The sequence below is a fragment of the Mytilus edulis genome, chromosome 6, assembly GCF_963676685.1.
Source record: "Mytilus edulis chromosome 6, xbMytEdul2.2, whole genome shotgun sequence".
Classification (NCBI taxonomy): Eukaryota; Metazoa; Mollusca; class Bivalvia; order Mytilida; family Mytilidae; genus Mytilus; species Mytilus edulis.
In genome coordinates, this window is record NC_092349.1 from 40,274,116 (window position 1) to 40,286,250 (window position 12,135).

General features: G+C 33.3%; 1 protein-coding gene across 1 annotated transcript; it reads right to left on the bottom strand.

Annotated features, from left to right (window-relative positions):
• Nucleotides 1-7,689: 7,689 nt before the first annotated feature.
• On the bottom strand, nucleotides 7,690-10,317 carry LOC139527635 (histamine H2 receptor-like). The gene has a single exon (XM_071323173.1). The coding sequence runs from the start codon at nucleotides 9,263-9,265 to the stop codon at nucleotides 7,832-7,834; it is 1,434 nt and encodes a 477-aa protein (XP_071179274.1). The 5' UTR covers nucleotides 9,266-10,317; the 3' UTR covers nucleotides 7,690-7,831.
• Nucleotides 10,318-12,135: the final 1,818 nt, after the last annotated feature.

Below are 12,135 nucleotides of genomic sequence, written 5' to 3' on the forward strand. Positions count from 1 at the left end.
TCATTCCACATGAGGCTAGAGATAACCATCACTTCGGTGCAGTTCGCCTCAATCAGTCACCACACTTTTAGGTGCAAATTTAACTACTTTAAAAACACGAAGTAAATTTACTTTTTAAGACAAATCTGGGAACACTTGATTTTCATTTTCTATTTGAAACCGTTTAATTTTGAACTTCATTTAAGAAAGTTTTCTTCTCACTCTAGTTATTTCCGACTTGAAATACATTTTTTACATGCTATTATTGTACATTTGTGAATAACTATAGTTTCATTTGATTTATTGTCTGTTGTTCAGCCCTAATCTGATATCAGGTATCCAGATGGTCGAATACAATATATATATAAAAGAATATGTATTATTATTGTCAAGTCTGAGAGACTAAATGAAACAGAACCTAACAGCTATAGGTCATCATAATATCTTCAATAATGAGAAAAGCCCCCGCTTAGTCAGCTATAAAAGAGGGTCGAAAGATACCAGAGGGAGAGTCCCCGAAATGACAGATGTTTAACAATCTAATTCAAACGAGAAAAAACGGTGTTAATGATGTACAAACAAAGACCGAAAAACAAATATGTATTTACAGCAACAAGCGACAGTCACTGAATTACAGACTCCTGACCGCTATGTGATAATAACGACAACCTTAGAGTTTAACTTTTCGCTGTTTGCAGCGATAAGAAATTCAAAATGGTCGTCAGTAAAAGCAAAGTTTGTAGCGTAAACAAATTCATCTTTTTTTAGACAGAATAATGAACACTATATGCAATCAAGCTTAATTAAAGTCATTTACTTGCACATCGAGACTTTCACATACTAGAAATTTATTTTATAATCAATTCTAATGAGACCCATTTGAATAGGAGAGCAATTCAAGCTCCTTGGAGCCTCTAATTATGTTTGGCATGTACAGATTTGTGTAAAATATGAAGTCCTCAATTTCCATTGCAGGTTCTGAATAAGATGAATTTTAAGCTTTCCCCAATAAAGACTATCGCTTGTTGTCCGTCGTCGTCTGTCGTAAGTGTTTTTTTAAATCTCTTTCGAAACTACTGTGCAAAATTCTTTCAAAATAAGTTTGATTTTTTCGTATTGAATGTTTCCTTTACAAAAGGCGTGCGTCGATGTTTTACTCCTTAAAAGCACAGCCGCTGTTACTTACTTGATAAGTAGAATATAATGGGCATACATTGATTTTTTGATAATATCTCGAAAACCGTTACATTTATCCCAAATCTGTCGAGGGTTCATCATGACAAAATCGACCTTTGCCGAAAATTTCAGAATTATCGGTTTGACCATAATCTGAGTTGTGTCCTCTCAATGAAAATATTTTTTTTGATAGCTACATGTATTGTCATCACTTGGCGTCTGTCGATTATTACCAGCAACCAACAATGTGGAGACTGATACCTAGTAAAGGCAATAGTAATATTTAAATAGAAATAAAAGTAAACGGTAACTACGGTCTATGAAGGACGACAAGCAATTGCAAAAGCACACATAACCCTTCGAGTACTAAACACATATTTTTGCTACATACATGCCAAATATTATAGAGGCTCCAAGGAGCCTGAATTGTTCACCATTTATATGGGCTCTATTCGAATTGATTATAAAATAAAGTTCTATCATGTGCAGACATATAGAGTAAATAAATATAATTTCAGTCGGTTGATTTTATGAATTAGAATGAAATTATTTTCTTCTGAATTGTCTGCCCATAGATGGCGTTTAGGTTAAGTTGTTTGTGTGATTTGGCAGTTAAATCATTCGGCACGACAGGGTCTACTCGATAGGTCACGTTAATTTTTACATCCATGCTATTTGATATTTTGTATCATGCATTAAGAGATTGATTGATTTACTATGATTGTGTGTATTGAAATACTAGTATTTATAATATATATATATATATATATATTTAGCGGGACGGCTACAGTGCAGGCGATTTGGTGTCACGATATCTCAGTAGCATGGGTTCGATCCCGGCGAGGGAAGAACAAAAAATTTGCGAAAGCAAATTTACAGATCTAACATTGTTGGGTTGATGTTTAGACGAGTTGTATATATATATATATATATATATATATATATATATATATAAATGTCTAAGAATATAACTAAAACACACTAATTGATACATTAAAAAGTTCTATTAGATGTTAAATAGAAATACGCAATATTTCGCTAAACAAATTAGCTTCATCAGGCGTGTGCATCTCTCAAGGTGAAATCGGATGCATGACAGAAAAATATTTTTGTAGCTTAATCTATACAAGATTTGAGGGATGGGTGTAACATATTAATTCGGTCATAAAATATGTTTGTAGCTACAACTACATGAAGTTGGAATAAAAGTTTAACACATTTATAGATGTTCGATTAATTGTATGAATTTTTATAAATTAATTTGTATGATTTCAAGATAACTATGGTTTTGATTTGCTTTGAAATCTTTTTTCGTCTCTCTCATTGAGTCCATCAGGTTCAAGAGTTCGTAACTGGTGCATCCAAAATCTCTCTCTTTTTTGTCTTCCTTGTGTATCCCAATTTTGATTTTTCTCAATGATTTGAAATGTGATGTTTTCAAAATCATGTCCTGCTCTTAAAAGGTGTCTTGTAATTGGGCAGTTCCTTTCTTTTGTATAAAATGACCGATGGTTATTTAGTCGGATGTTAAATGGGGTTTCTGTTTCACCAACATATTGTAATTTGCAAGTTCCACACGTTAGAACATAAATGCAATTTTGCGTTTTGCAATTTGATGTTATAAATATGTTGTAATTTTTCTTTGTGACTGTGCTGATGAACTGGGTTTCTATATTGGCGACTTTGCAGCACTTACAATTGCCCCTTCCGCATTGTTTATAACCTCCGATTGTTGATATCTCCCGTTTAGATACTTTGGATGATACTAGAATATCTTTGAGGTTTTTTGGTCTGCGGTAAGCCATAACGGGAGGTGATGGAAAAATCTCGCTTAAGGAAGGAAACACTGCTCCCGGAGCATTCCGTACAGCCAAGCCATCAGGTTAAAACGGATTTGTTCATCGGAATCAAAGTTAAACCATCGTTTAGGGCAACTCAGACAGCAACTCAAATCAAGAGGTTATAAGAACAAAAGTATTTCAGAAGCTTTCGGAAAAGCAAACGAAAAAGAACGAACAAACCTACTTGAATACAAAGAAAAGACGGCCCAGACAAATAAAATCCCGTTTGTTGTTAGCTTTCATCCTCATCTGACAAATATTTCATCAATTGTCCACAAACACTGGCGTCTTATTGAAAATGATCCTTCCTTAAGCGAGATTTTTCCATCACCTCCCGTTATGGCTTACCGCAGACCAAAAAACCTCAAAGATATTCTAGTATCATCCAAAGTATCTAAACGGGAGATATCAACAATCGGAGGTTATAAACAATGCGGAAGGGGCAATTGTAAGTGCTGCAAAGTCGCCAATATAGAAACCCAGTTCATCAGCACAGTCACAAAGAAAAATTACAACATATTTATAACATCAAATTGCAAAACGCAAAATTGCATTTATGTTCTAACGTGTGGAACTTGCAAATTACAATATGTTGGTGAAACAGAAACCCCATTTAACATCCGACTAAATAACCATCGGTCATTTTATACAAAAGAAAGGAACTGCCCAATTACAAGACACCTTTTAAGAGCAGGACATGATTTTGAAAACATCACATTTCAAATCATTGAGAAAAATCAAAATTGGGATACACAAGGAAGACAAAAAAGAGAGAGATTTTGGATGCACCAGTTACGAACTCTTGAACCTGATGGACTCAATGAGAGAGACGAAAAAAGATTTCAAAGCAAATCAAAACCATAGTTATCTTGAAATCATACAAATTAATTTATAAAAATTCATACAATTAATCGAACATCTATAAATGTGTTAAACTTTTATTCCAACTTCATGTAGTTGTAGCTACAAACATATTTTATGACCGAATTAATATGTTACACCCATCCCTCAAATCTTGTATAGATTAAGCTACAAAAATATTTTTCTGTCATGCATCCGATTTCACCTTGAGAGATGCACACGCCTGATGAAGCTAATTTGTTTAGCGAAATATTGCGTATTTCTATTTAACATCTAATAGAACTTTTTAATGTATCAATTAGTGTGTTTTAGTTATATTCTTAGACATTTATATAATTTTAATTCAGTAACTGTATCAGTTTATTTTCACAAACTGATCCACGCTTAATTAGATTGAATGTTGATTGTTGCTATTTTTAGACATTATATATATATATATATATATATATATATATGATGACTTTTCGTTCTGATTCGAAATTTGTATACAATAAAAATATATAATGGTTGTTATTAAACCAGCCCTCGGCTCTGTCGTGTGGTATTGCACTTTACTCTTTTTTGTTATTTATTTAATAATATGATTATTATCAGTGGTTGTGATATATGGGTGTTAACGGAAGAAGAACTTTAATATCAATCAAGCTTGATTGAATTCAGTGTTTATCATTCTCAAAAAGAAAATGAATATGTTCACAATAGGGTTTTGATACAAACTTTGTCCTCACTGGCGGCCATATTTAACTTCGGATCATGTTAAACGCAACAGCTCTTATTAAAGACATCGGATACTAGGTACACAATATATATTTATACTAAGTTTAAACTCAGTCATTTTAGTGTTCTTGAGAAGAATAGTTTGAACATTTTTAAAGTCTCTTGGCAGTCATGTGTTTTAACCAATTTGTGACTTTAAGTTACAACACTTGAATAGGACCTTATAGTGCACATGTATATCAAGTTTGATTCAATTCTGATAAATATAGATGAAAATGTTGTTTCCCATATTGGTTCAATGCTCACAAAGTACAAGACTAAGGTTGTTATAATGATATAGCGATGTCGTTATTTCCACATAACATGTCGTTATTACGACAAGTTATGTCCAAATTACGACATAGCGATATCGTTATAACGAAATGATATGTCCAAATTACGACATAAATTTATTTTTTTGAATGGCCCTTATCGGCTTCCGTAACATGTAGACCTTCTGACTCACTGAATAATCTAATCGTTTTAAAAGACCAAATATTCATATGCTGATCTGTCGACCTGCTGACTTATCGACCTGTCGACCTGCTGACTTATCGACCTGTCGACTTGCTGCCCTGAGGGGTAAGGGTTAGTTTTAGGGTTAGAGTTATTATACTTTTCGAACTGTTAGTATTTATTGTTACCCCCCCCCCCCCCCCCTCCACACCGAGGACTCAACGTATGAGTATTTTAGACATCAGGGATAGAATTTACCGGAATTACTTAAACATATACTATACTTGGGCCCCATCCACGGAGTCGGCCAAAGTATAGTATAAATGAGGCTAAAACTCAGACCAGTGATTTTAAAGTAAGTATAGTAGGCAAAAAATTAGTTCAGTAGGTTGATAAAATATCCTCACTCAAAGTCACAATCTAGTTAACTTCGGCTAAAACTTAATAAGCTTGCGATCAACAATCTCAGGTCAGCATATGAATAATTGGTCTCAAACGACTTGATTATTGAATGAATATTTTATTTACAAGAAGCATATACATGCTATGGCAAACGAACATAATTATATACAATATATGACAAACAAAAGACGAGAACAGTAGTTACAGAGTATACAACACTATCTCATCGCAAATATCACTTTTGTATAAAATTAAAGTATATTTGGCTATACACACAAGACAACTGTTTCATAATGCATATTTTCTACCATATAAAGACTATTGCAGTTCAGTTTTGGGAAATTTATTACAAAAAGATTCAGAAAAATTCATAAAACTTCAAAAAAAGAATAGCAAGAATTATACTTGAATGCGACATTTCTGTTCCATCTAGTTTTATGTTTTATCTTTAAAACAGCTATCTTTTACAAAAAGAATAAAATACCAACAACCAATTCTAATGTATAAAATTCTAATGTATAACACCTGACATGCCTGATTGCTTATCAATGCTAAATATTAATGATGTGCAACACCACAACTTATGATCTGATATTATATAAATGATCTAATTATTCCAAGCCAAATATAAGTTTTTATAAAAATTCTTTACAATATTCTGCAACCAAGGTATACAATAATTTATCACTCAAAATCGTAATGTGGAATTATTCAAGAAACATTGTTCTTGAAAATTTTATGCAAGTCGAATAATTTGTTTTATTTCTTTTGTTGTAAGCATACGAAAATTTAATCGAAACTTAAACAATTATTGTCATTTGTATGTTTGAATGATTGAATTGTATATAATTATACTACTAGTATATATTTGTTTAGGGGCTAGCTGAGGGACGCCTCCGGGTGCGGGAATTTCTCGCTAAATTGAAGACCTGTTGGTGACCCTCTGCTGTTGTTTTTTATTTGGTCGGGTTGTTGTCTCTTTGACACATTCCCCATTTCCATTCTCAATTTTACTAATATATATTGCATTTTAATATATGAATGTACGAATGTTTTAAACTGTATACATGTATTTTGTTTGAGGGCATCAATGAAAATTAGACTAGTTCTAATTGAGTTATCCTCTTTAAATAAAGAATTTATAATATTATTAATTCTTATCACACTGCTACTGACCGTGCAAGATGCTCATCGGTGGTAAAAAAACTTTGTCATTTGATAACAATAACTTTAAAAGCAGTCGACTGACAATTTTGGTTAAGTTTTGATTTTTTTTTGGTAATAATTTTTGCTGTTCATGCTTCTTTCCTGGCCTAAATCTATATTTTTTGTTCAGGTACTACATTGTAAGGTGGAAATATTGGGAGTCGTAGGTCATTTTTTTTGGCCAAAATGGACAGCATCAACATATTCGGAACTTTTCTGCTGTCAGACATTCTCCATATAACGGTTTTCTAAATAATAGACAAACCCAAATTTCAACTCGATATTCTATTTCTAGCCATGTCGGCTATGTCATAAGGACACATTTGAAATTAAATATCCCTAAGATATCTTGTATCAAAGTATAGTTTAAGAGCAGATTTCCGTTAAGGTTAACGAGCAGAAATCGACGGACCTAGTGAGCACAATACTTGCACATTGAAAAGACTAATATCTTACTGTAAATGGACATCGTCTTTTTTTATTAATTGGCCTATACACACTCCACATTGGAAGATAACGGCCACTTTGTGTTTTTAAAGTGATGATGTATGTGCCAATAAAACGACACATGACTCTCTTGACAAGAAACTGACGAATATCGATTGATTTGTAAAAAGTCGTAACAAAAATACCGAACTCTATAAGTTAAATGCAAAAACATCCATAAAACCTAACCAACCTTTCTGTTTTTTAGCAGTCCAACGATTTATGATGTAATTATAAGAATTTGATACTTCTTCTAGAAACAAACAGTTATTTGAAAATGAAAAATTCCATCAGCCATTTGAGTTTGCTGAAGATCCAAAGAATTTGCAGACAAACAGATTACATAGCACAAGGAAACAATGCATGTTGAACAGGGCTGTTTTGTATAAACGCTCATTCCTTTGAGATAAATGTTTCTAAATTAAACAAAAACATGATATTTGAAATACCTCATACTGTTGCTAGAAGAAATGATAGGAATACACACAGATCAGTCATACTGACTAAATACAACACAAAACAAATGTTCATATACTCTTTTAATTTCTTATCGATATGAACATTTGGAATGAACAGAACTCCTTACCACATAACAGTACATGAACTGCATATACATTTCTCTGTCGAACACATACTGATTTAAGAACATCTCTAAGTAAGACCAGTGATTATCCAAATTTATTTGCTTCTCCTTCTTTATCTAGTATCGTATCGGCGTGTCTATTTGGTTCTTTTGTTTCTGGTATCGATATTATATGGTCAATTGAGTCTGATTCTTCGAAATTCTCTTCGGGTACATTTAAAATGTTCTCCTCATGACAGGATAACGTGTGACCATTAGCAAATGAAAATGATTGAGTTTTACGCAAGGATTGTTTTTGAACTAGATTCAGCATTGATGGTCTGCTTGGACTTAGGTGTGTAACCTTCAAAGATTGAGTACGGCGGAAAGATTCATGGCTACCATTTTGAATAGTCTTTCTAAAAGACATCCGAAATGATGATGTTCGAGATCTTATACTGCCCCTCCGTTTGTCTTTATAGCACATATGGCGAAATTCTCGTCGTATGTACCGAGAAAATGAATTACGTAAAATCTTATTTCTAAGACCGTAAACAGCCCCGTTCGTCACTGGAGCTGCTTGATTTAATGTAATCACAACCAAAGATAACACAGAATTTATACAAGTGTAAGTGCAATACGAACGAATTACTATAACAATAGCATACGGAAAGTAAGTAAATGTAAATGTTCCCACTAACTGAAGTATCGTCATCATTGCCTTTGTCCCTTTTATACTCGGTGAAATACCATTATTTGACTGACCCGCAAATGCAATAGGTGCTTGAACGACACACGTCATTCTAATCATAGTTGCTGCTATGCGGCTGCTTTGTGTTCTAGCTATTATAAATATGTGTGTATAAGAATATAACAAAACTAAAAAGGGCAGAAAGTATATTCCACAGAATACTGTCGTAACGTACCAACTTCCAATAGACTTGAAGTAGTCGCCGTAACAGGAGTCGATACTATGATGATTGATATGTCTATTGTTAAAAAACACGGGAGGGACAGACAATAGTATAGCAAAAATCCAGAAAAGGGAAAACAAAAACGTCATTTTACGTATAGTAGCTGATAGTGAATGATGAAGTGGGGAAGCTATCGTTTGATATTTATCCCAGCTTAACGCAGCAATTGTCCAGATACTAACGGAAGTGAAAGTTGTTATAAAAAATCCCAACATTTTACATGTGACCTCTCCTCCGATCCAATATCCATATAAACTAATAACTCCTATAAATAATGTTGGGAACATTGACATTAATAATCCAACTCCAGCAAGATGCAGCAACAATATATTACGTACAGAACGTAAGCGCTGATTGGGAGCAATAGAAATGATCATAAATGAATTAAACGTACATCCAACAACACTAATTGTTAACAAAATAATGCCATGTACTATATTCCGGTTTTGGGGTGGCCATGATAAAAATTCGGATGTAGATTTAGTTGTTGAAATGTTGCGAATCACATCTTCTCCAAAGTATGTGGTAGAATTGAAAACATTTAAATACGTTTGATTAAAGAACATCTCGCAATAAAATAATACCCATTTATGGAATATAAATTCATGTCAGCTGTTTTGATAAATAGTTTCATGCGAAATTCACATGCTTCTGTTGTCGACACAAACATATATGGAAAAATATGGAAAGACTAAATCCATAGATAACAGTGTAATTAAACCATTTAAATGTTGTATACCGTCAGTTATAAACGTGAGGACGTGCTTTCATCTAACTTCACAACATTAAAAAACAACGACGAAAAGACCAAAAGCCGGTCAGTTTTCTTCAGACAAAAATCATTACAATTATCCGTGGCATTTACATAAATGTATGTTTTATAATAACTCTGTGTACTTTTTCTCCAATATTTTAGCTTCACACAGTTGGCATGTAATTCAAATTATCTGCAAAGATAAAGTGAGTTCTTAATTACATGTTTTTATTTATAGTTTAAGAAGATGATTCGAAGAGCACACAGAAATGTACGCCTGTCTGATTATTTCAAAACATATTATTAATCCACTGGAAAGATGTTTATGCGTAAAAACAAATTCCTCTAGTATAATTACAACAATGCATAACAAGTTCAATGTATCCAGAATGAGATCGCACTATATTTCTTTTGTATATCGAGACATAATCATATCTTGAAGTACGTCAATCACTGATTGAATTATGATTTTACATTGAATACAGGTTATTTAGCACAAAGTACTGTAGCTGTATGATCAGCCTTTATTACACACACACACACGGTGAAAGTTCGTCATATTATTATAAATACACTTGTGAAAATCAGAACTAATGAATTCATAGTTATTTATTAGTTCCGCATATAACTTGCGTAATGCAATAATTATTATAGCTAAAAATATATGTCTGATACTATCTTTTGTATTGGCACTGCTTTCTACACATTTTTAACCCTCACGAGATCATATAATGCGTTTACTGACAGACACACTAAATATCTGATTCTGGCATATAAACTATCGCTGTAGTTATTTTTGGAAGTATAATCTAATTTCTGTCCCATAGGGCATGTTTTCTTACTGGTATAACCACGTTTAAATGCAATTTCACAGATTCCATTGCAATGTATTGCACCGGAAAGACAGTTAGTTGCAGCAGTCAACAAACGTGCATTAATTATAAGCCTAAAAAGAGTTGAACATCCTAAATGCAAATCGAGTTCTTCAATATTATACAAACGAACACTATAAAAACGTCATTACTCTTATCAACGTTTCCTTTCGAAAGAAAATGTGGCCCTTCAAGGGCCAAGTCTTTAAATTAGTTTTTGTAACAAAATCAAGAAGGGGTACAATAGTCCGACTGTCCAATGGTCCGATGGTCCGAGGGTTAAGTGTGATTAAGTTAAGACCGATGGCTACAGTGCTGAAGGTCCTGGGTTCGATTCTGACTTGGGGCGCTGGAAATTTCAGTACATTAGAACGGTGATTTTCACTCTCCCAAACACTTCTCTGGTACCTAGACCGGAGTTTAAACTAGAACGGATACATTGGGGGCCCGGTTGGTCAAAGTTGCCCCCTTACCGAATCAAATATATTGAGTATTCTCTGGAAGTATCATGTCTAGTTTGTTTGTTAATCTTAGGGGCTATCATGTTTTTGTCTTACTGTCGTAGCCAGGTAGAAAAAAATACCTGTGAACCACCCTGACATTTTTGTGTTTAAGCACTCGATCTCGAAATGCTTGACACGCCCAAATTAAAAAAATAAATCATTTTCCTTCTGGGGGTCCTGAGGTAAGTATTTTTATGTGCCTGTGTTGTGAGATGATATATGTCATTTGCCTGAACAACGATTGGAACAAATAAATGCTTTAAGCAAAAGTTTGAGGAAGTCAAGCAGAAGCGTCCTGTTGCACCGAAGCATGTGCTCATCTCCAAGTTATTGCCTTGGAACCAAATGTCTAGCTACAATAGATATATTTTTATTTTATCTTTTCTCTTGTTCTTAAAAAGGGCATAAAGTTTAAATTTGATAAAATAGGTATAGTGTTATTATCTCAAATTTTCAACATTCAGTTAACACTTTCAAAAGATGTTTCATATGTCATGCTTTCGAATAATATATCCCAAATTGGCCAAGTAGTAATTTCGTACATATCGTAAGATCTTTCCAACAGTTGATAAACTGATTACCGTTTCTCAATCACTAAAAACAAAAAACAAGTACACGGATACCCCATCCGCACTATCATTTTCTATGTTCAGTTGACCGTGAAATGGAGTAAAAACCTTTATTTGGCATTAAAATTGTAAAATTAGAAAGATCATATCATAGAGAACAACCACTGTGTCTAAACCACACCGGCAAAATATCATCGGACTCGATGGTATCTAACATCCGGCACAATGACGGAGCATTAATAGACAGAAGAAAGATAGGTTTCTCCTTATTTTCTTATATTTTTTTTAAAAATCGAAGAAGATATATACATATACAACTATTTTCTATTGTGATATGCAATATTTTCTACAACCGTTCTATATTAACGGAGAAATAAGTAAAAATGCACGTCAAAATGACGAATTGAGTAAACCTTGCCTCGAAATTGTTTAATTTCTCGTTAAATTGTTCACATTGTACGGAAAGAAAGATACGAGATGATAGATACTGACACGGAGATTGCAAAACTTGTCATTATACTTGTATTTCTGAGTATGGAACGAAAGAAATGGGTCATGTCAAAATGGAAATGGCCGGTTTCGTCAATGTTTACCACCCGGTTTGGTCATAGATTTCACAATGCATAACCCGGTTTAGTCAACTAAAAAAAATCATAATCGCATTACATTATAATTGAAAATTTCAGTTGTTACACATTTTTTTTTAAATTCAAGAACGGTGTAATTTTGTTTGGAAAT

Excerpts from the sequence above, each read along its gene's own strand:
- LOC139527635 (XM_071323173.1), bottom strand. The coding sequence starts at position 9,265 with ATGTTCTTTAATCAAACGTATTTAAATGTTTTCAATTCTACCACATAC.